The 25,903-nt window shown below is 46.9% G+C and overlaps 1 protein-coding gene across 1 annotated transcript in view; it reads left to right on the top strand.

Moving 5' to 3' along the window:
• ASAP3 (ArfGAP with SH3 domain, ankyrin repeat and PH domain 3) overlaps positions 1–25,903 on the top strand; it is a 303,602-nt gene that overhangs the window by 177,552 nt on the left and 100,147 nt on the right. The window contains exons 11-12 of the mRNA XM_069224120.1: positions 8,084–8,153; positions 16,350–16,437. Coding sequence (XP_069080221.1) covers positions 8,084–8,153; positions 16,350–16,437 — 158 coding nt within the window. The remainder of the gene's footprint in view (positions 1–8,083; positions 8,154–16,349; positions 16,438–25,903) is intronic.

Below are 25,903 nucleotides of genomic sequence, written 5' to 3'. Positions count from 1 at the left end.
TCCCAAAAGCTCTGAGACAGGGAAGGCCCCAAAAAACATTCACACTATGCACAGGCGAAACAACGCCAGCTCATGCGCATCGAAACAACACACTGGCAAAACATGCAGCAATCCCCAAAACAACTCAAACGTGATTGGTTCCCTCGCCTCCTTCCCTACACACCCCCTAGTCCTACCCTAGCCTTTTAACAGTTTTTACTAGGATGTCGTCCCTTGGTGGGTCCCATCCAAAAAACAACTTTCCGTAAAAACTGCCCCCAATTGTTGCAGGGAACAAACCCTTACTGATCAAAAACAAGACAAAACGCATTGTACGAGCTTGCAGCACTGCCTCATTTTGCTCCCAAAAATTCCTCTCAACATTCTCAAAATTCTAAAACTTTACCCACGCCAGCCGGTAATTTTTCCGTGTGGATTCGGCTAGTGACATCTCTACCAGTTCTATGATTCTCACGCCCCCCATTCCTAAATGTCATCCAGGACCGCTGTTTTGTGTCGTTCTGCTGCTGGTGCCAAACTCCAAAAACGGTGCCACTGTGAACGAGACAGGGAATCCGCAATAGCATTATTGACTCTCGGAATGTGCACAGCCTTGAATACTTCATTTAGTGATAAACATTTAAGCATGAAATATCTCAAGAGATGCAACACTGTCACATCCCTCGCCCTTTGTCTGTTCACTAAATCCACCACTGTCATGTTGTCCACGTGGAACACCACTGTCCTGTTCACCAGTTCATCCCCCCCACACCGATAAGGCCACTAACAGGGGAAAAAACTCCAAAAAAGAAATGTTCCTGCCTTGTTGCAACCAGCGCGCTGGCCTCTGTTCCGCACACCAACGTCCATCCCAAAAAGGACCAAAACCTGTAGCTCCCGCAGCATCCGAGAAAATTTGTACCTGCCAGACCGTGTCCTCCTCCTGAAACATCATGGAGACCCAGTTGAACTGTGTCAAAAAAGTTTCCCACACCCTGACATCCTCCCGGAGACCCATTGACACTCGGATCTTGTGATGAGGAAGGGAAGCACCTGACATGGCCAAGCCAAGACACCTGCAAAAAGTCCTGCCCCACTTCTCGACCCTACATGCAAAATTCAGGTAGCCCAACAACTGCTGCGTCCTACGTAGCTCAATCTTATACAATGATTGTACTTGCCACAAAAATTCCAACATCTCCGCCAGCTTTTCCTGTGATAAACAAGCCACCAGGTTGACCGTATCCAGTTCAATACCCAAAAACGTCAAAACAGAGCTTGGCCCTTCGGTCTTCTCAGGGGCTAATGGAACGCCCATCCCTCTAGCCAATCCCTCAAAACATGCCAGATCCCTTCCACAATCATCTGAATCCGATCTCCCAACGAACAAGAAATTATCCGGATAATGAGTCACGTCCCGGTGTCCACACACTTTAACAAAAACCCACTGTAAGAAAGTGCTAAACATCTCAAAAAGTGCACAAGAAATAGCACATCCCATCGGGAGGACTCTGTCCACGTAAATCGCCCCATCCAACTGCATGCCAAGCAGCCTGAAATCCTCCGGGTGAATGGGCAAAAGCCTGAAAGCCACCTTAATGTCGCATTTTGCTAGCTGGGACCCTTTCCAGCAGCCTCGTACTAGGCGAATTGCCTCGTCAGCAGACGCGTAGACCACTTGCATATCTTCAGGAGCAATGAAATCATTCACCGACGCTCCCTCTGGCCAAGACGGATGATGAATAAGATGAAACTCCCCACCACTTTCTTGGGGACCACACCCAGAGGGAAGATCATCAACTCATCCATAGGCCAATCAAAAAAGGAGCCCGCAGTCCTACCTACCGCAACTTCTTTTCTCAATTCGTGTGCTACCACCAAAGACATGTCTTTGGCAGACCTAAAATTGTCTGCCCATCTCTTGTGTCTCGGACCTTGATAACCTATCCAAAACCGCTCCAGAAAACCCCATTCCAGCTTGTTCACTATGTCCCTGTCAGGGTACATGCGCAGCCATGGGCGCAATACCTCTAGCTTAATTAGCGTAGGCGCACTTTGGCCCAGGAGCGCCTTGCGTCCCTCTTTCCCTAGTCGCCATCCACTGTTCCGCTGGGCTATTGAGGGAAAAACATTGAGTGACCTGGTGCTTCCCCCCGCATTTGGAGCACTCGTGCTTGAATTTGCACGGGTGTCTGGAACAAAAGCCTTTATTAAAATTCCAGCATGCCCCTGAGGTAGGTCTCTGTGGTCGCTGTCCCATCCCCGGCCAAGGTGGGACGGGACTGAAAGGGATTATAAAGTACCGGAAGCCCACTCGCAGTATGAGTGGAGGCCGCTGACTGTGAAGACGCCATCCACTGCATCCAAAGCTCTGAGTCCACGTCCCCCCAGGCTTTGTCCGGATTGACACTAACCCTCGCCCGAAACTCCTCATCATAATTGTGCCAGGCAAAACCCCCAAAATGCATCTGGGTCTTTCTAATAATGTCCATATATTTTAAGAGTGCTATGGCCATGTCAGGAAACTTCTCACAATATATGCTAGCATATATCAAAAAGGCAGAAGTCCAATTATCCATAGCAACCGGCACCCAGGGTCACCTAGCTAACTCCCATTCCTCTTCCTTGGATCCTTCCTTTGCTTGAATTTCCCTGGGCAAGAGCTTAAAAACATCATAATACTCATGTGTCCAAATCCGAGCCTTCGTCTTGTCCGCCACATGCAAACCCAACGGCATTGCCAATCCGAGACAAGGAAGCCTTTTCTTATGCCCTTCCACTTTATCCTCACCGTCTTTTTCTTCCGGCGTTGTGCTTGCACTTTTCCCCACACCAGGCGCTTGTGATATGCCCATGTCTTACCTTCGCCCACTTGTGTCGCACTTGACACCGCTGTCTCTTGAACGGAATGATCACCTACCCCAATGGACTTGTGCGTCTTTGACACAGTCATAGCCTGCCCACTACCCCATACCGACCACCATTCTCGTTTACCCTGAACTCTGGGCAAAGCCCTATGGGGTGCCATCGGGACTTGTCGCCCTCGGTCTTCTTTCCGCACCGTCCCTTGTGACGTGCCAACCGCCGTTGATGCCTGTAAAACAGAAGTAGAAGAGGGGGTTGCGCCTCGTCCTTTCCCCCCAACAAAGCACTGCTTTTTGGGCCTTTCGAGCGATGTGCAGGCTGCGATTGCGGCCGCCACGCCCCCAGACGCCACGCGCATAGGGCGTGACATTCCTACCCAGGCCTGGTGTAGGACGCCAGGCCTGAGTAGATCCGCGCTGCCAGCTTCGCCTATAAGGCGAAGTGCGGCACTTACAGCGGCTGCATCATGGCCTTGAGCCATACTGAGTATAAAGCGCCTTCTACCTACTCTCCCTGAGGACCTCCCAACGAGCGAGCTGGCGCGGAAGAAGCCGGTCCCCTTTCCCCACCCCCTACTTATATCTCCCCTTACTCCCACCCCCTACTTATATCTCCTCTTACTCCCTCCCCCACGTACCCCACAGCCAATCACTGTCCCCCCGCGCCACTTCCCCTGCTCCGGATGATCCCACGGAGAGAATAGACTGAGTCTGCTCTCAGCGGGACCCTCCATAATCACAAAGAAATGAACCCTCATTGAGGGCAGTCTCACTGCGACAGTGTAAAGCAAACTGCTGCTCTGAGGATTGTCACCTGTCCATCAGATGCAATCTGATAAATGCCCCCTAATTCTCTTCCCTTACCTTGTCTTTCCTCTATGGGTAGACGTCTCCTACTAAAGGGTCACCTCTGACTGATAAGTAGGAGCAACATGGAAGGCTGGGGTTCGAAAAAGGACAGAGCAATACAGAGAACGGTATAGTGAGAGAGGTGAAGGTGAGGGAGAAGGGAGGTAGAGTTTTAGAGGGGTGTAGAGGGGTTTAGAGGGTGTAGCTTCAAGCTTCATGGGGGGGGAGCTACACCCCCCTAAACAATCTATTCTTTAATAAATAGTTAGGTGTTTTCTGTCAGGTATGGTGAGGAGTTAGTCAATTTCACCTGGGATCAGTCGATCTCTCTCTCTCTTTCTCTCTCGCTCTCTCTTACACTCACACACACACACACACACTTCCTCATATCTCTGTTATACAGTTCGTAAAGTATATTGGTTCGTTAACAAAATATTGTGTTTTAAGTACTCCTCACAATCTGCACTCAAGCCCTCTTCCACCACCCCTTAAACTTCCCTTCTGCACTGCTTCTCTTGTAATATATTTCAGCATGAGATGCCAGCATGGTTGTTGGAAATTCTGAAGCTCATGCCCTCCCTCCCAATATCAACAACCAAGCTACACCCTTGCAGGTATAGAGATAGGTAAAGTTGAAAAATACATGAGTTAAAGGGAGAACGGTGAAGTAGCTAGACACAAAGATACTGAGAGATTGAAAAATGAGGATATAGGTAGAAATCGAGGGATACAGTGTAAAGTGAGGTTTTAGAGCCAGATAGAGCTAGAGATTGGAAGACAGAAATGTAAAGAAAGAGAGAGTGGAGGTGTACGTCGAAAGGAGAGCTGGAGTGCAGAGGAAAGGTGGAAGAGAGGTGATTTAAAGAGTGTCCAGCACAATGTTCTAGTCCTTCAGAGTTCTGTCTGGACACGCAAGGATTTTCCCCATTTGGCAGATGCCCGAACGTTGACCTGAGTCTGCCGAGTGCCTATGAGACCTCATACTCCTCGGGCAGCTGGTGCTCCCACCCTCCCTGTTGTTGGACAGTTGTTTGCGTGGAACACTGCCCAGAGTGTCCAGTAGTCGTTGGCTTCCTCCGGGTAGGAAGGAAAAGCACCCTACCATCGTAATGTACTCTAAATTGTATGTGAAACATGAGGCTGTAGCGGATGCCTTTGTCCCAGAGGCGTTTATTAGTCATCATGTAATCCCTACGGAGGTCCTGGACCCATCGGGTATATTCCGGGAAGATCATGATGTTCCTGTTTCTGTACTGGGGGTCCCCATGAAACCTCACATCCTGCAGTATTGTGTCCCTGTCTTGAAAATGAAACAGGCGGGCACGGGGTGGTGCCCCCAGTCTAGGCACTGGTGCCAGTGCACTGTGGGCCCGTTCGGTGGTGAAAACATTAGAGAGCTATCTGGGGTTCAGAGGTGTCATGATCCAGTCTTCAAGAAACAGTTCTGCTCACTGCCCCTCTGCCTTCTCGGAAAGTCTACAAATCGGACATTGTTCCTCCTGGAATGCCCTTCCATGTCTACATTCTATCATCCAGGTGAGCCTTTAGCTTTTGGAGCATAGGCACCGTTTTCTTTAGGGTTGCCACTTCTTGTTGGAGCTCTATAATGTGCCTCTCTGCCTCAGGGACTTTCCACAAGATTTTTCTGAAGTCTGCACTTAGCAGGCCCAGCTAAATGCCCACTATGTCAATGTTCATGAGAATGAGCTGTCTGGAACCCCTTTATTTCGGCCATTACATCTGCCATCATAGTGGACCCTGAGTCCTCTGGGTGCGCTTGTTTGGTATGCTTTCCTACTGCACCCTCCCGTGGCAACGGGCGTGCATAGTTATCAATTTTTTTGGTCTGTACATTTCTCGCAGGCTTATCTCTCCCCATTATGGCCTCAAAGTGAGAGTAAGGGCACTAATGAGTACTCTGGGTTCTTGTCCCCTGTGCATCTCTCAGTGGGCACTCACCATGGACCCCCTGGGGCACTAACCCCCGGTTCCAGATCTCCGTAGTCGAGGCTGTTCTAGGTATGCCTGTTCCTCTGGGCATGGCTCCGGGCTCTACCAACCGTGGAACCGGCTAGTTGTCCGCTGTGTCGTTCACCCCCCCAGGCACTGCAGCACACTCCTACCAAGTTTCACCCGGAGCCCTGGAGACCAATTCAGTTCCTCCACCTGTGCACTCCAATGCTTATTGATAAACTGCCGGCTGCCAGGTACAACGGGCTCCCTCCACTACTTAAAGGCAAAATATTTCACTCAGGGCCTGCTCACTGGCCCATTGCCTCCCTTGCTTTGCTGCTGTTCTGAGTCACAACTCACCAACAGGCTTCAGGGGTTCTGGGGGTCCACCAGGTGACGTTTCCAACACTGGCCCCCGGTAGCACTGCTCATAGTTGCAGTGTCATGTATTGCATCCCTCATTGTCGGGACCCGCCGTCCTAGGCCTGTAGCGCAGTATTTCCACTTTTCCTCCGAGGCCAGTGTCTGAGATCCTACCTTCCAGTGTCGCTGGTCCTACTCAGCCCTTCTGGTCCTCAGGCCCCCCCATTTAGGTGGTGAGGAATCCAGGTCCTGGGGTCCGATCAGGGCTCCGTGTCTGTCTCGCCACCAGCAAGGACAGTTCGGGCAGCACAAACTTTCGCAGTCTGCAGAATCATCCACGGTCGCAAATCCTCGTAGCTATAGCCGGGCCCGGGCATTGCTCAGTCCACCCCAATCAGCGCCACACCTCCAAACCCGTCACGGGGCCCCAGCGTCCCGCTAGCATGTGACCACCCCTCCATAATGCTGGCAGCAAGCCCCGGGGGCTCCTCAGTCACGGGCTTCAGGCCCATCTACGATATCAGGGTCTGGTTCCGGCCTTGTTGGCCCATCCTCTGAGTTTAGTCTCCACGTGTGTGGGCCTCAGACAGCCCTATTCTCGGCAGCAGGTGGGAACTCTCGTATTGACAGGGCGGTGAGTGGGGAACGGCCGCACTGCCGAGATGCTTGTAATTTGGGGCAGATAATGGAAGGATTTTTGCCAGATGATTGTCGTGCTGGTAGGAGCTCTGGCAAAAAACTACCAGGCGGCCAACTTGCCAAGCCACGCACCCCCAATATTGTGTGGTTGCAATAGTCTTGGGGCCTGATTTAGAGTTTGGCGGAGGGGTTACTCGTCACAGAGGTGACAGATATACCGTTTGCCTTATTACAATCTCAATAGGCTGAAATGGGATAGTAATACAGTGGAGGGGATGTCCGTCACGTTTGTGATGGAATAACTCCCTCCGCCAAACTCTAAATCAGGCCCTTGGGCACAAAGCTTTGAGCCCCTTATTGAATTCCATACAGATAGTATGAAGTCTTGTGATAAGTCTCACTTTGATGGGTAATGTTAGTTTGATAGTGGATATTGCTACCACATGCTGTTTGAAGCTGTAGGCTGTTGTTGCACAGTTTATACCCAATGGCAGCAGCATCCAAACACAGTAGCTTCTGTTATTGCTCTTTCCTAGCCATATTCTAGTTATGTGTCTGACAATAGAATGTTTTGTCCACAGTGTTCCTAATTGTAAGGCTTGAAGGGAGTTCAGTTCTTCATATAGTTTGCTCTGTGCAAATTGGAAGCTCTGGTATTGGATTAATTTTCAGATGATTAATTGTTTCATTATCTGCGCAGGATGTCCTTGCGTATTAAATTTGCTCTACACAGTAAGTTTGATTAAGGAGCAGTAAACCGTGGGCATTTCTGATGAATAATAATACGAAAATCATTAAAATTCTTATCAGCTTGTAATATGTATGATGTAGCAGTGCCATATTTTTTGTTATATTTTTACTCTTAATGTACCTCCCGTGCTCTTCGTTTTTCCTCTTATGCCCTCTTTCCCATTCTTTCCTCTGCCTTGTCATTTTTCCAGTCCCTCCATACTGAGCTTTCTTCCTGCAAGCAGACTTCCTCTCCTTCTCTCTCTGTCGATCCCTCCCAGGCCATCTTCTCCTTTGCTCTTCTTGACAATTTATGGATAGTTTTGCTACATATCCCTGTCTATATCATGTGTTGTGTTTTTGCTTGTTGCCTGTTTCACTCTCTTTGCCTACTATCTTGTCTACCCTAGGTTTACACTTTCTTCCACTTTCAATCCTCACCGTGATATCAATATCTCCCTACCTTTCTCCCCCCTTCAACCAGACTTGCTGTTTTAAACCTGTAAAAAAAATCCTTCATCTTATCACTCTACCATGCCTTTCTCTCATACTGCTATTCTCCCTGTACCGTTTGTCACACCGGTCCTTTTAATCTTTCTACTCCTTGTTCCTTTATTCAATGTTCCCCTAACAATCTCTGCCTTTTCTTCACCCTATTTCTCAATGAATTATTGCATCTGATCCTTTCTACTTTGTACATACACCAGAATCCGAAAGGTGTGGCAGAAGAGAAAATGTGGAGTGAAGTATGGATATCTCACAATCTCCCACAGCACGGTAAGTGAGACCAGCAGCAGGTGACAGATACTGTGTTCACTGTTACGGGAGCCAGCCAGAGGGACAAACAGAAATTCAACATATAGATCCTCCAGGAAGTCACTAATTGTTCTAAAAAGAATCTTGCTGTTAATATGGACTGAACCCCTTTAGACTGCAATGGTGCCATGTTGAATATAATCTAGATGTGCTAGAACATAGCGGTATATCACCTAAACCTCTAGCCCTTAACTACTGCTGCTACCGCCTTGCTGCCTACGTAAAATGTGAAAAGTACTTCCTGTTCAACTACCTGACACTATGCGTTCAGAATAAGATGGGGAGGGTCTCAGCCTTTCATTTTATCTGACCTCTTTGAAACTCCAAGAATAAAGACGTATGTCTGTCATTACTGTAATTGCCATGTGGGATATTTTGTACTTCCATTTTGAGTAAACTAAAGTCATTCTTCTGGTACGTCACTGTGCAAGATGGGTACACGCATCTTTACAGTAATTATGTAAGCAGTGCACAGTTAATAAGAAATGAGTAATATTCACTTCTTCACTGGGTGTTAAACATAGATTTGTTTATTACCACTCGAGGCATTTGAATTTCACAGCTCGAAGACTAGATCACTAGTATGGAACTCAGTGTCAGTTAATTGCAATCATTGCAACAGGGAAACACATTTCTTCAGTGGTGCTAAACTGCAGACTCCTAGCACTTCATCTGGCCAATATTTACATCCATCCAGCAACATTCTCACTTAGGAAGAAAGAAAGGAAGGGAGTTTGGTTAACTGAGACGCCCTTTCTGGTCTTCAGGATCTTGGAGCCTCTCTCAGGATAAGATTGAGAGTAGCCCCAGTAAACTCACGGTGGCCTGCATAAAGACTGAGTATGCTTGCCTTCCATTATTTTCTCTTCAGCTTTCCACTCCTCCTCTCTCTACCTCCAAACCCTAACAGACTAGCTTTCTGCTTCCCATTACCATCACCTCCAGCATTCCCATTATGGAACAGCAGAACTATTGAGCTTTTGCTGATACAGAAAATTCTGCACAATAGCTGGCATACTGAGACCTTTCATACAGATAAACAACAAAACCCCAGAAGAAATTAATTTGCCATAACAATAAACTAAACAGATGTTGCTGTGAATCCTGTTTAGACTGTGTGACCCTGAGAACTCTGAAATGCACCTGCATCACCCCGACAAACTCTAACCCAAGCACTTGAATTTTCAACCACATGCACTACAGATAACCCGCAGAATGTCAGCCCATGGTGTTGAAAAGTAGTCAGCAGGGTCCAGTGGGAAGCCAATCTTGGGCCTGAGAGATAGTTATCTAGAGATTATTGACAGTCAAATCCAAAAGTATGTCGGCTAGGAAGACCAGCCAAAGTCAACAAGAGAAGCTCGCCGATTGTTGCCAGAGTAAACAAGCTGTCAGTGACCAGATAAATAGTGAGCTGGATACAGACAGAAGTTAATTCAGGGCCATATAGGTAATCGGCAAGATAAAAAATGTGCGGTTACAGATGGACTGAGAGTCATTAGAGTCGAGGACCATGATGTGCTGCATCAGTATTCTTTCCAAGACCCCAGAAGAATTTAAAGATGTTTGCGGTAATGAGAAATCTCCTGCAGTCAGTTACCATAGGTTTCATAGCTGCCTGCGGTGAACTTTTCAGTAGTTTTAGTGTGTCGTTATATTCAGAATATTATTAACAACTCGAAGTTTAGTAACAGATATATAGTTGCCACTGCCAAGAGGTTTCCTGGCTGATGTTTCTTGTGATGTTTTTCCTGGGGGCCGTTTTATTGACTAATTTTCCTGAATCGTTCCTTCTTCCTAAATTATTACTCATTCCTCGTTAGTTATTTGAGATCTGATCCTACGTTGTTGTATAATTACACTGCCGTCATCGACTCTTAAATCTCCTTGCTAAAACTTTTTTCTGACTACCGTTAAATGTGAAATACAGCAGTGAATGTTTGTATCCATCTCCTGTTGCCTAGTGTGGGTTGGCTCCTTGATAAAGTTAATTGCTGCTTTTGCTTTATATTAAGATAAGTACAGCACAGTTTGTAAAACGTCACATTCTCTAACCAATATTTCTAAAGTAGGTCTCTTGGACTTAAGTAGAAAATATTTTCAGGGGCCAAATCTGTAAGCGTAGCTGAATTTCAGAACTTTTCCAGGAGTTCCAAAACGTTCAGGTATTACTAGATTTGGACTATGACAATTTGAGCCTTTTGCCACTGGTGTCCTGGGGCTTCAGCTTACTGTTTAGTACCGAGTACACCCCTTCAGGAGGTGACCCTCATGGATGCACATTTATGCAGTTCAAAGCTTACTCAGGGAGATGTTGTGGGGTTAGAGACTCCAAACTCAACAATCTGACCAGCACAAGTTAAGTCAGTGTTGCACTAGCGCATAATCTTTGAAAAAGAAGTACTTTACTGAATCACACACAGTGTAATTCAGTATATATTATGTCAGAAAGTAAAAAATTATTTGAAGTGCTCAGCATTTACTGGTGACACTGTTTAGGCCGTTCGTGGTGGAACGACCTCTTTAAGATACCTAATGTGCAATAACTCCAAATAGATGTTATAATTCTTCTTGGGTGGGGCGGTTGAGAACGCTGCCAAACTGTGGGAAGACTGGTCTGTCTGGAAAAGGACTTGTGATTACTCTCTCCTTTTAGATATGGGCTTGGTCACACCCCTGCTTTTCTCTCATACTGTACAGTACCATGTCCATTTTGTAGGAAGTTGACTCTGTATGTACTATTTCAAAGTAAGAAATAGCATGCACAGAGTCCAAGGGTTCCCCTTAGAGGTAAGATAGTGGCAAAAAGAGATAATTCTAATGCTCTATTTTGTGGTAGTGTGGTCGAGCAGTAGGCTTATCAGAGGGTAGTGATAAGCATTTGTTGTACACACACAGGCAATAAATGAGGAACACACACTCAAAGACAATTCCAGGCCAATAGGTTTTTATATAGAAAAATATATTTTCTTAGTTTATTTTAAGAACCACAGGTTCAAGATTTACAAGTAATACTTCAAATGAAAGGTACTTCACTCAGGTATCTTAGGAACTTTGAATCAACACAATATCATGTACAGTTTTGGCAAAAATGGCAATAAGCTATTTTAAAATTGGACACTGCAAAATTCAACAGTTCATGGGGGAGGTAAGTATTTGTTAGTTTTTCAGGTAAGTAAAGCACTTACAGGGTTCAAAGTTGGGTCCAAGATAGCCCACCGTTGGGGGTTCAGGGCAACCCCAAAGTTACCACACCAGCAGCTCAGGGCCGGTCAGGTGCAGAGGTCAAAGTGGTGCCCAAAACGCATAGGCTTCAATGGAGAAGGGGGTGCCCCGGTTCCAGTCTGCCAGCAGGTAAGTACCCACGTCTTCGGAGGGCAGACCAGGGGGGTTTTGTAGGGCACCGGGGGGGACACAAGTCCACACAGAAAGTACACCCTCAGCAGCACGGGGGCGGCCGGGTGCAGTGTGCAAACACGCGTTGGGTTCTCAATAGGTTTCAATGGGAGACCAAGGGGTCTCTTCAGCGATGCAGGCAAGGGGGGGGCTCCTCGGGGTAGCCACCACCTGGGCAAGGGAGAGGGCCACCTGGGGGTCGCTTCTGCACTGGAAGTCGGATCCTTCAGGTCCTGGGGGCTGCGGGTGCAGTGTCTTTACCAGGCGTCAGGTTCTTTGAAGCAGGCAGTCGCGGTCAGGGGGAGCCTCTGGATTCCCTCTGCAGGCGTCGCTGTGGGGGTTCAGGGGGGTCAACTCTGGCTACTCACGGGCTCGCAGTCGCCGGGGAGTCCTCCCTGTAGTGTTGTTTCTCCGCAGGTCGAGCCGGGGGCGTCGGTTACAGAGTGGAAAGTCTCACACTTCCGGCGGGAAACGTGGAGTCCTTTAAAAGTTGTTTCTTTGTTGCAAGTTTCAATCTTTGTGGAACAGGGCCGCTGTCACCGGGAGTTCTTGGTCCTTTTAGATGCAGGGTAGTCCTCTGAGGCTTCAGAGGTCGCTGGACCCTGAGGGACGCGTCGCTGTTGCAGTTTTTCTTGAAGTGGGGAGACAGGCCGGTAGGTCTGGGGCCAAAGCAGTTGGTGTCTCCGTCTTCTCTGCAGGGCTTCAGGTCAGCAGTCCTTCTTTGTCTTCAGGTTGCAGGAATCTATCTTGCTTGGTTCTGGGGGCCCCTAAATACTCAATTTAGGGGTGTGTTTAGGTCTGGGGGGTTAGTAGCTAATGGGTACTAGGCCTGAGGGTGGCTACACCCTCTTTGTGCCTCCTCCCTGAGGGGAGGGGGGCACATCCCTAATCCTATTGGGGGAATCCTCCATCTACAAGATGGAGGACTTCTAAAAGTCAGAGTCACCTCAGCTCAGGACACCTTAGGGGTTGTCCTGACTGCCCAGTGACTCCTCCTTGTTTTTCTCATTATCTCCTCCAGCCTTGCCGCCAAAAGTGGGGCCGTGGCCGGAGGGGGCGGGCATCTCCACTAGCTGGGATGCCCCGTGGCGCTGTAACAAAGGGGGTGAGCCTTTGAGGCTCACAGCCAGGTGTTACAGTTCCTGCAGGGGGAGGTGAGAAGCACCTCCACCCAGTACAGGCTTTGTTACTAGCCACAGAGTGACAAAGGCACTCTCCCCATGTGGCCAGCAACATGTCTGGTGTGTGGCAGGCTGGCAAGACTAGTCAGCCCACACTGGAAGTTGGGTATGTTTTCAGGGGGCATCTCTAAGATGCCCTCTGGGTGTATTTCACAATAAAATGTACACTGGCATCAGTGTGCATTTATTGTGCTGAGAAGTTTGATACCAAACTTCCCAGTTTTCAGTGTAGCCATTATGCTCTTATGGCTACCCTGCACTTACAATGTCTAAGGTTTTGTTTAGCCACTGTAGAGGCATAGTGCTCATGCACCTATGCCCTCACCTGTGGTATAGTGCACCCTGCCTTAGGGCTGTAAGGCCTGCTAGAGGGGTGACATATCTATGCCCTAGGCAGTGTGAGGTTGGCATGGCACTCTGAGGGGAGTGCCATGTCGACTTAGTCATTTTCTCCCCACCAGCACACACAAGCTGGCAAGCAGTGTGCATGTGCTGAGTGAGAGGTCCCCAGGGTGGCATAAGACATGCTGCAGCCCTTGGAGACCTTTCCTGGCATCAGGGCCCTTGGTACCAGGTGTACCAGTTACAAGGGACTTACCTGGATGCCAGGGTGTGCCAATTTTGGAGACAAAGGTACAGGTTTAGGGAAAGAACACTGGTGCTGGGGCCTGGTTAGCAGGCCTCAGCACACTTTCAAATCATAACTTGGCATCAGCAAAGGCAAAAAGTCAGGGGGTAACCATGCCAAGGAGGCATTTCCTTACACATTTGATCATCCTTATCACAGTCAATGGTTGCACTCTTTGTTAGGCAGTGTGGTGGCATTATTACCTGTGTGTGCAGGGAACTGCCCACAGAAGGCAGTGACTCCCCAGTGGTCCACCCAACGTCTGTGCAGAAGGCATCTGCAGCACCAGAGTGGTGAATCGAAGTAAACTTAGGCAGCACTGACACCAGTTGAAGCAGCTGCTGTGGAGTTGCATTGCTCCCACCTTGTGATTCTTGAAGCTTTGGTGCTTCCTTGGGCCCATTCACAAAGTCCACCATTCAAAGAAAGTATGCACAGAAGTGTGGGTCCTTCCTGGTTGGGTTCCTTCATGGCCCTTTCCTTAGCAGCTAATCTCTAAATAACGAGAACCTCTAATGCCCCTCCCTAGCAGTCAGTCCACTCTCTTCCTCAGAGCAGGGCTCGGGCACCACTCCTGGTAGTCTTGGTTGAGGTTCCCAGATTACTGGTCTAGAACCTCGCAAGAGAAGTTGACAGTAAATACCTCAACCATCGAGCATACAGAGTTTCTCAGTCACCACTCTTGTGGAAAGCCCACATAGAGAAATCTTGACACACTGGCTGGAAGTTGCTGCCACATCTTTATACCAGAGTTGCAGACAGTAGTTGTGTGTTCCAACTGTCAGTCTTGAGACCAGTTCTCACCCTTTTGCTTACTTCACTCAGACTGGTACAACCACACTCCAGCAAGGTGCTAGCAGGAGGGTGTGGCGTAGCTGGAAGATTCTGACAGAAGAGACCAAAAACAAGGGTACAGAAATAAGGGGTAGAACATTCCTTTGAATAATGGGCCAGGAAAGAGCATGGAGAATTCCCTAACCTTCAAAGTGGCCCTCTGACTCTTCTCTTTCACATTCAACAGTGATTCAGTACAGATGATTCCTGGAATGTTCCTTGAAGAGCTCTACAGTCTGATTCTGCAGTCTGGGCTCTCTCCAACCCCCACTCTCATGTACCATTTGGATGTTGAAAACACTGAATTGATTTCTGTGAGCTATGGCTGCATGTATCACACATGTTCATTATACGTATTCTAGGCAGTCGTAAGAGATACACAAGAGACGTCTTTGTCCTACATGGATTGATGAAGGACTGGTTACAGGAATTGGCAGCCCAAATTGAATAGATAGGCAAGGTCAGTACACAGCTGTTCCTGGCAGGAATAAGTGAAAACTCCTGCTTTGCTGCTAGCATCATTATCAGTGCCACCACTGTCAGCTCACTACAGCCTGGCATGCTGACCTTAGTCACGTTTGGTAATGAGGGTGCATATGGTGCCCCTCTAGACCACAGAACTCCACTGTAGGTTGCTCTTTGTGACACAAAAAGTATCCTAGCACAAATGCATGATTGTCGTGTGTGCCAAGGAAGGGGTGGAAAGTCCACAGTGCTTGCAAAGGTGGAGCGAGGTAGGGGCACTCACGGTACAGAGCCATGAAGGGGGTCTTTCTCTATCTCAACACTGAGCATTTCCTGTTCTGAGGCAGAATTGTCTGCACCATCTTTGCGAGGATGAACAGCCGCTTTGAATACTATCAGTTATCATTGCTGATGCTTGCTAAGCAAAGCATTTTGATTGAGAATCAACATTAATATGTGCTGATGGCTGTTGGAACTTATTTAAGGGTCTTATTTAGGAACTGGGGCTGTAGGGCAGCCACCAGAATTTCGCAAATTCCCCTTCTGCCAGATCCATGGTTCCCGTCGAGACTGGGGAAAACAGGGTTTCTGGTGGCAGATATTCAGATCCGCCGCCAGAAATATATAACCAGCAGTCCATTTGCCACAGAACTACCAGTTTTAAAGTGCCAGAATCCACCCATTTGCTTCAGTATGGCCTTCTGAAGTGCTTTCTTTTCCTGCTCGCAAATGCTTGCATCCCTCTGTAGCCTGCATCTTTTGGCTGCTACCAATGTCACTGAAGGTACACAAATACATTCTGATAAGACATTGCAATTCTTAGTCATCTTTTTCAGCCTAAAATTGATAACTCTGATAGATGTGTGCCTGGTTTAGGCACACCCAGCTCTGGTGGCTCATACCCAGGCCTCTGTGTATGGTTGCACTTGAGAAAATTTCAAGTACTGGGTGGGCTTTAGCGAGTGTCCCATGTATGTCCAAAGGAACTGAGAGGCTGGAGGGGTTCTTTAATCTTAGCTTATATAATACATCTGTTGAGTTTACAGAAAGAACCCAGCATCTTTTTTAGCTTGGTTTGACCACAGGGGCTCTGCAGCCCTCTGAACCTGGGCTTATGTTGTCTGTGGCCATTGTTCCTCCAGCATTCGTACCAGTACTGAAAGAAAACTACAGTTGCCTCCTTGTTTTGAATTGATGATGAAGTCTCTGCTGTGAATATTCTGCCACATAGTGGCTGGCCTCTTATTTCCCTCAAAATTTCGCCAGTGTTTAATTTTTTTTCTGCTTTTGTTTAGCATCCATCTCCTTGGCTGGAATAGTAGGTAGATTACTGTGTATAAGTGCCCTGAATGGCCTGACCTCAAAACGGTGCTTTGTTGAGCTATGTATGGATGTCTACTTTGCTACCCCTGTTTGAACCCTTTCCCCAGATTCCTGCTTTTGCTCCCATCATCATAATGCACCCAACAATTTTCACTTGTCCAAATCTTGTTCACATACCTCTTAATATATGCCACTGCTCAGACACCCTAAGAAAACTCTTTCTTCTCACCTTCTGTTTACTCTGCTCACACCACTAAAATGCATGCAGTAAAATAATCCAAGGCTCTTTCTCTATTAATGGTCCACCTGTTCATTTCTCTTTTGCCACAGATAAACCGACCCCCCGTGAAGCTGAACTTACTCACTTGTCAGGTGCGTCCGCACCCTGAGGACAAGAAGTGCTTTGACCTTGTCACACGTAAGTTGTTGGAGAATGATGTTGAGGATCCCATCTCCATAACTCCCTTAAACCAAGAGAAGCCACCTTCTTGCCTCTTTGACAGTTCTTGGAACTGTATTCCCTGATTTTCTCGATGAAGGTTCAGGTCACCCCAGCATTTCTGTAAAAATAATAATTAAGCGTTTCCCAGCATATTCCTGTAACTCTGTAGACTACTGACTATTTTGTCAGTGTCCAACTCCGTTTGGGGTGCCACATGACAGACAGATGCTACTGGGTCCCAACTGTGGTGGCTGAGGTTGTTTTCCACTAGTGTCCTGGGGTCCCTCCTACTTAGGAACTGCAAACTGGGTTAAGTGCAACCCATTCTGCACTTGACTGTCAGGATAGGGACGGTCAGCAGCCACAGTCTTCTGAGAGAGGGAGTATACTGGGAAGAGCTTAGCCCTCAACGGTCAACCAGCAGACATTATAACATATTGTCCAGCCTAGTGCTATTCTTTTATGTGAAAAATAAGTAATTCAATCTCATAGCAAAACTCCATAATACAACATTCACTGGGAATGCGACAAATCATTGTAATTTCAGTCACCTTAGGCAGGGAGGCACTATAATCTCCTTTTCCGGTGTGTTCTCTCACTGCTAGGATTGGGAGCCCTGGGTTTACAGTCCCCAACACACTAAAGGCTAAAGCAATGATCATGTGCAGATAACCTAAAATACTCTCAATGGTCAAAAGTCCAATCCAGTTAAAAAAAAAAATTCCCCCAACAATAAAAGTGTCAACGGTACACAGCATACTTTTCTGTGCATGTTAGTCTCTTGTCTCAGGTGCAGGCTACACCCTGTGTTTGCCTGTTGGTTAACATTGTAGTTGTAGCTGTCAAAACGGTATATAGTTCTTATTCCTGACTTTATGGTGGCAGCTCTTCACCTTTGGGAGCGCAGTGCCAGCCTCTCTTTGGGGCAATGTTCGTGGGATGAAATTGTGGCAGTAGGTATGTGTGCTCTCCAAACACAACAGTTGGAGAGGATGGGAGCATAAACGAGCAGTCACAGCACCCCTGTTCTAGACATATTACAAAAAATTAGTCTGCTTCTATAGGGAAGTCACCTTCTGAGTTCCGTCACACCATAACACCTATTAAGGTTAATTCCTAAACTCACGCGTCCTCACTAAGGTCATTTCCATTTATGGAAGTAGAAGCCTCATACACATAATAGTGTCATACTTCATCCTTGGCTTCTAGTCTCCACCCTGGTGGGATCAATGCCACAGGGCGGACTCAACCGTCTGTCGCCTTTGAGCAGAGGAGAGTTCTTGATAAATATTTTCTGGATAAAAAGACCAGGATCCAGGCACATAAAAATACCTTGTTTTTACCCAGGGTATTTCCTTTATTAGTGGGGGACATATGTATTGTTAAAAGCATACGGTTAACCCACAATAATAATGTTTAGTGTCACCTGTTCAAGCCAACATGTTTCTGCCCATTTTTATAAGCCCCTGAGGGTCTCGGGCATTCATCAGGGCCAAGGATTCCTATTCACCTAACTATACATCTCTAGTTCACCCTACAAGACATTGTGCAGGGACTCACCAGCATAAAGTCCTACCTTTCATAAGGTTAATGCTTCACAGGACACCTGTAGGAATATAGCACAGAAATTCACATTTGTCATGTCCTTGGTTTCATAAAAAACAACCTGCATAAAAGCCCAGTGTCCACACGTGAGGATGCACACTACAAAATGTGACACAAAGTGGCCCAATTCATACACTAGACCCTTCTAATTTAGGAAGCCTATAATCCACTATTAGGGAATATATGAGATGGACTATTTTAATCTAGAGTCCATCCTTCCAATCTTACCCTAAATTTGAGAGTCTCTTGTTTCTTGGTCCATGATATGGGCAACGCCCTTTATAGTCACACCCTAAAAGAGGGACAGAACTACTTAGAGAGGAGGTATTACATGTTGCAGGCCACCTGCCATAGGTGATACCCTCAATTAATTTGAAAGGTTAGACCCCTTATCTATTAGGAACCATATTAATATTAGAGGTGAGAGAAAGATTATGAAGAGCCTATACATAATGGTGCCAATGAATGGGGCTCATATCCCCAAGCTGAGTCGCAATCAAAGAATTCCAGACACCGCACTTTCGTTCACGATATAGCTAACATCAAAAACTTTCAGGGAAAGACAATATAGCTTTTCAAGATCGAAAGAAAAACCTTCCTTGTTTAAGCTCTGCCCCATATCAAAGGACTGGTAGTTTTACAAAGTAATTTGAATGCCCCTGTACTTACTTCGTGAAAAGGAGCATCTGTCCAAATACATCTATTCCATCCCCTCATCAGTCCAAACTAGTAGCTGGGACCCTTATCTCAGTTGTAGGTTTGTGTGCTACACTCATATTGAGCTGTGCAGCTTTCCTGGCCAGTTGCAGACAGGTGTTCAGCTTTTTCAGGCCTAGGCAGTCGCAGAGGTGTGTGTCTTCAGTAGTTGTGGCCTCTTGGTCAATCAAGGCTTCCTGCTTTGGCAGTGATACAGCTTCACTCTCTCAGACATCAGCAACACCTGCTTTTTGAACCCTTGATGAACTGCCAGGTAACACAGTGGTACTTGAGCTTTGAAATTCCTAATGCACCTCATACAGGAACTGTGAAGAGAGACCGATGGATCCCTATGTGTCACTATTTCCTCCTACCAGTGCTGTCTGGGATAGTCCACTTTCTGTGAGTGCTCCTCCTGCTGGGAATCCCCTTTCTGTGGATTCTCCTCTTGGACTGTCTCTCCTACTTGTGGGCCAGGCACACTCCTTACCATTTATCAACTAGCAGTGCTCAGGAATAACTAATCAGCAGCACTTTGCTAACAAGGCCCTCATTGAATTTCTGAGGGAAGCTCTGTCTACTTCCTGCTTCTCCTCAATGTCTGGGTCTCCACCGCCCAGCCACAGGAATGCAGGTAGTACACCTCCGCTGTCTGAGGAAGCTGATTCATCCTTCATTTCATACCATGCTAAACGAGGTACATCCAAAATGGATCCCACTGACCCCAGTACTAAGACTCATACAGCACATAGATTCCTACTTTCGTGCATGCACGTCCCATTCACTGCCCATTCACATACTTAATGTGCACCTGAAATGACTGTGCAAAGTTCTAGCTTTCAATAAAATACAAAACTTTACATGAGAGAGGTAAGTAGACCACACCCTCACTGATCTAGAAAAAGAGTTTGGTCACACTACAGATTAACAAAACACTCTTTGCTGTAACCACTGCTTTATGTGCTATTCTATTCTCAACCATAAATGCACTGTTTCTGCGCCTCTCCAGGTCACAGCCCAGTTTCCGGACCTAGCTTACCATAGACAAGCCTAGGTCTCTGTGCATGCACTATCTTTGTTTGACGGTTGTGCCAAAATAAAGATCAAGATACCAGTTTCACATGCAGCCGTACATTGAGGGCAGGGGCTGCAGGGGCCAGAGCACATTCCCATCCCAGCAGTTGGATTTATTTTGCCTTTTGTTCACTTTATGGCAGTTGTTCGTAAATATGCAAAGATGTATTGGAAAGGTCTGCATTATCAATCAGTAACATTTAAGGCTCCCAGTTTCTGTTTTTACTGATTTTTACAAAAGAATAGCGACTGAAAACAATGTGTCTCCGGTTAGTATTTATTTTTCAAAGTAGAAAAATATAAAAGATAGTGCTTCTTGTGAGTGACTCTCCATGCTGTCCTTCATGAATTCCAGACCAGCAGATGAGCAGTTAGATAACATAAATTAAAAGAAAACAGGATGAGGTATCCTTAAATACAGGCATTCGTTAACATATATTTATATATAATGCTAATGTTTACCTGTGAGTGCAGTGTTTTTCTGTATTGTAGCTGCTAATTTGCTAAAATGTGATAGGCATCAAAGCATGAGTGTAACTTTACCAGTTAAATAAATGTGGAAATATACCATATTGAAACTCCATGTTCGATGGCATCTGTCGCTGTAGATACGCATGTTCTGCAATAGCTCGCCATCTGGTGTTGGGCCGGAGTGTTACAAGTTGTTTTTCTTCGAAGAAGTCTTTCGAGTCACGGGACCGAGTGACTCCTCCTTTTGTCTCCATTGCGCATGGGCGTCGACTCCATCTTCGATTGTTTTTTTTCCGCCATCGGGTTCGGACGTGTTCCTGTCGCTCCGAGTTTCGGAACGGAAAATTAGCTAATTTCGGAAGATTTTCGTCGGTATTGTTGCGTTCGGGATCGGCGTACTTAGATTACACACCGCATCGAAGATCGAAGAGCTCCGGTGCCCTTCGGGGTAGTTTTTCGATCCTCCGTCGGGGCCTGGTCGGCCCGACCGCGTGCTGAAGAACGCCGATGGAACGGACCCCGTTCCGTTTCTGCCCCAAATGCCACAATAAATACCCCTACACAGACCAACACTTGGTCTGCAACCTGTGCCTGTCACCTGAGCACAGCGAAGACACCTGCAATGGCCTGTCGTGCGTTCCGGTCCCGAAAAACACTCCGAGACCGTCGAGCCAGAAGACTTCAAATGGCGTCCGCACCGACAGCCCAACGGGAGTTCGAGGAACAGGAAGAAGAAGGTACCTTCTCGATCCAAGACTCAGACTCCGAAGGATTCGACGATACACAAACCGTGAGTAAGACGTCGAAAACCACACAAAGAAACATTTACAAGGCCCAGGGGACGCCACTGCCACCAGGCCATGGCTCGACCCATAAATTCGGTGACCGACCGTCGGCACCGAAAAAGGCCCAAACAGTGCCGAGATCGTCCGACTCCGGTCGAGACACCGGCACGCAGCCTTCTCGGGACCGAGAAAGTGCTGGAGACAAGCCTCGACACCGAGATGCCGGTGTGGACACGGCTCGACGCCGAGACAGCGGCACCGAAACAGATCGACGCCGAGAGGTTTCGGCCCCGAAAAGGAAAAAAGTCACCTCGGAGCCGAAAAAACACGCAGACAAAGTTTCGATGCCGAAACAAACTGCAAGCGACCCAGCTTCAGGCTCTTATACAGAAGAGCACTCGCTAACCTCCCAAATGCAAAAGCATAGGTTTGAGGAAGAGCTACAAGCAACTGATGTGGACCATACGCAAAAGCGTATCTTCATTCAGCAGGGGACAGGAAAAATAAGCACCCTTCCCCCCATTAGGAGAAAGAGAAGGTTGGAGTTCCAGACGGAACAAGCACCACAACCAAAAGTGGTGAAAAGAGTTACACCACCACCCTCTCCTCCGCCCGTGATTAACGTTTCACCAGCACAAACTCCATCACACTCCCCAGCTCACACCACCATGAGCCAGGGTGACCAAGATCAGGACGCATGGGACCTATACGACGCCCCAGTGTCAGATAACAGCCCGGAGGCATACCCTACAAAGCCATCTCCACCAGAAGACAGCACCGCGTACTCTCAGGTGGTGGCTAGAGCAGCACAATATCACAACGTAAGCCTCCACTCAGAACAGGTCGAGGATGATTTCTTGTTCAACACACTCTCCTCCACCCACAGCTCATACCAAAGCCTGCCTATGCTCCCTGGTATGCTCCGGCACGCAAAAGACATTTAAGGAGCCGGTCAAAAGTAGGGCAATCACACCAAGGGTGGAAAAAAAGTATAAGCCGCCTCCTACGGACCCGGTTTTCATCACTACACAGCTGCCACCAGACTCTGTTGTTGTAGGAGCAGCTAGGAAAAGGGCCAACTCTCACACATCTGGAGATGCACCACCCCCAGATAAAGAAAGCCGCAAGTTCGATGCAGCTGGTAAAAGAGTCGCAGCACAAGCTGCAAACCAGTGGCGCATCGCGAACTCCCAGGCACTACTTGCGCGCTATGACAGAGCCCACTGGGACGAGATGCAACATCTCATTGAACATCTGCCCAAGGACTTCCAAAATAGGGCAAAACAAGTGGTTGAGGAGGGACAGACCATCTCCAACAACCAGATACGTTCCTCCATGGACGCTGCAGATACAGCTGCACGGACAATTAATACATCTGTAACTATCAGAAGGCATGCATGGCTCCGAACGTCTGGATTTAAACCAGAGATTCAACAAGCAGTTCTCAATATGCCTTTTAATGAAAAAGAACTGTTCGGTCCAGAAGTGGACACAGCGATTGAGAAACTCAAAAAAGATACGGACACTGCCAAAGCCATGGGCGCACTCTACTCCCCGCAGAGCAGAGGGAATTACAGCACATTCCGTAAAACGCCCTTTCGAGGGGGGTTTCGGGGTCAAAGCACACAAGCCAGCACCTCACAAGCAACACCGTCCACTTACCAGGGACAGTATAGAGGAGGTTTTCGGGGACAATATAGAGGAGGCCAATTCCCTAGAAATAGAGGGAGATTTCAAAGCCCCAAAACCCCTACTGCTAAACAATGACTCACAGGTCACTCACCCCCTCCACACAACACCAGTGGGGGGAAGAATAGGTCATTATTACAAAGCATGGGAGGAAATCACTACAGACACTTGGGTTCTAGCAATTATCCAACATGGTTATTGCATAGAATTTCTACAATTCCCTCCAAACATACCACCAAAAGCACAAAATTTAACAACACACCATTCCAATCTCCTGGAGATAGAAGTGCAGGCACTATTGCAAAAGAATGCAATCGAATTAGTGCCAAACACACAATTAAACACAGGAGTTTACTCACTGTACTTTCTGATACCAAAGAAGGACAAAACGCTGAGACCAATCCTAGACCTCAGAGTAGTGAACACTTTCATCAAATCAGACCACTTCCACATGGTCACACTACAAGAAGTATTGCCATTGCTAAAACTACACGACTACATGGCAACTTTAGACCTCAAGGATGCTTATTTCCATATACCAATACACCCATCGCACAGGAAATACCTAAGGTTTGTATTCAAAGGAATACATTACCAATTCAAGGTACTGCCTTTCGGATTAACAACCGCACCAAGAGTCTTTACCAAATGTCTAGCGGTGGTCGCTGCACACATAAGAAGGCAGCAAATACATGTGTTCCCATATTTGGACGACTGGCTAATCAAGGCCCATTCGTTCATACAGTGCTCAAATCACACAAATCAGATCATACAAACCCTCTTCAAACTGGGGTTCACCGTCAATTTCACAAAATCCAAAATTCTGCCACGCAAGGTACAACAATACCTGGGAGCCATAATAGACACATCAAAAGGAGTAGCCACTCCAAGTCCACAAAGAATTCAAAATTTCAACACCATCATACAACGCATGTATCCAACACAAAAGATACAGGCAAAGATGGTATTACAACTCCTAGGCATGATGTCATCATGCATAGCCATTGTCCCAAACGCAAGACTGCACATGAGGCCCTTACAACAATGCCTAGCATCACAGTGGTCTCAAGCACAGGGTCACCTTCTAGATCTGGTGTTAATAGACCGCCAAACTTACCTCTCGCTTCTGTGGTGGAACAACATAAATTTAAACAAGGGGCGGCCTTTCCAAGACCCAGTGCCACAATACGTAATAACAACAGATGCTTCCATGACAGGGTGGGGAGCACACCTCGATCAACACAGCATACAAGGACAATGGAACGTACATCAAACAAAACTGCATATCAATCACCTAGAACTTCTAGCAGTTTTTCAAGCACTAAAAGCTTTCCAACCAATAATAGTTCACAAATACATTCTCGTCAAAACAGACAACATGACAACAATGTATTATCTAAACAAGCAGGGGGGGGACGCACTCCACGCAGTTAAGCCTGCTAGCACAAAAAATTTGGCATTGGGCAATTCACAACCAAATTCGCCTAATTGCACAGTTTATACCAGGGATACAAAATCAACTCGCAGACAATCTCTCTCGAGATCACCAACAGGTCCACGAATGGGAAATTCACCCCCAAATTCTGAACACTTATTTCAAACTCTGGGGAACACCTCAGATAGACTTGTTTGCGACAAGGGAGAACGCAAAATGCCAAAACTTTGCATCCAGATACCCACACAAACAATCCCAAGGCAATGCCCTATGGATGAACTGGTCAGGGATATTTGCTTACGCTTTTCCTCCTCTCCCTCCCCTTCCTTACCTAGTAAACAAACTCAGTCAAAGCAAACTCAAACTCATATTGATAGCACCAACTTGGGCAAGGCAACCCTGGTACACAACGCTGCTAGACCTATCAGTGGTACCCTGCATCAAATTGCCCAACAGGCCAGATCTGTTGACACAGCACAACCAAAAGATCAGACACCCAGATCCAGCATCGCTGAATCTAGCAATCTGGCTCCTGAAATCCTAGAATTCAGGCACTTACAACTTACCCAAGAATGTATGGAAGTCATAAAACAAGCAAGAAGGCCATCCACCAGGCACTGCTATGCAAGTAAATGGATGAGGTTTGTTTGCTACTGCCATATTAATCAAATACAACCATTACACACAACTCCAGAACATGTAGTGGGTTACTTGCTTCACTTACAAAAATCTAACCTAGCTTTCTCTTCCATTAAGATTCACCTTGCAGCAATATCTGCATACCTGCAAACTACCTATTCAACTTCCCTATATAAAATACCAGTCATTAAAGCATTCATGGAGGGCCTTAGGAGAATTATACCACCAAGAACACTACCTGTTCCTTCATGGAACCTAAATGTTGTCCTAACTAGACTTATGGGTCCACCTTTTGAACCCATGCACTCCTGCGACATACAGTTCCTAACCTGGAAGGTGGCATTTCTCATCGCCATTACTTCCCTGAGAAGAGTAAGCGAGATTCAGGCGTTTACTATACAGGAACCTTTTATACAACTACACAAAAATAAAGTCGTCCTAAGGACCAATCCTAAATTTTTGCCAAAGGTTATTTCACCGTTCCATCTAAATCAAACAGTGGAACTTCCAGTGTTCTTTCCACAGCCAGATACCGTAGCTGAAAGGGCACTACATACATTAGATGTCAAAAGAGCATTGATGTATTACATTGACAGAACAAAAAACATCAGAAAGACTAAACAACTCTTTATTGCATTTCAAAAACCTCACGCAGGAAACCCAATTTCAAAACAAGGTATAGCCAGATGGATAGTTAAATGCATCCAAATCTGCTACCTTAAAGCTAAACGACAGCTGCCCATTACACCAAGGGCACACTCAACCAGAAAGAAAGGTGCTACCATGGCCTTTCTAGGAAACATCCCAATGCAAGAAATATGTAAGGCAGCCACATGGTCTACGCCTCACACATTCACCAAGCACTACTGTGTAGACGTGTTATCCGCACAACAAGCCACAGTAGGTCAAGCCGTATTAAGGACATTATTTCAGACTACTTCCACTCCTACAGGCTGATCCACCGCTTTTGGGGAAATAACTGCTTACTAGTCTATGCAGAACATGCGTATCTACAGCGACAGATGCCATCGAACTGAAATTGTCACTT

Source organism: Pleurodeles waltl, chromosome 3_1 (assembly GCF_031143425.1).
Source record: "Pleurodeles waltl isolate 20211129_DDA chromosome 3_1, aPleWal1.hap1.20221129, whole genome shotgun sequence".
Taxonomy (NCBI): Eukaryota; Metazoa; Chordata; class Amphibia; order Caudata; family Salamandridae; genus Pleurodeles; species Pleurodeles waltl.
The sequence above is the reverse complement of the archived record's forward strand: the minus strand, read 5'-3'. Positions and strand labels throughout refer to the sequence as shown.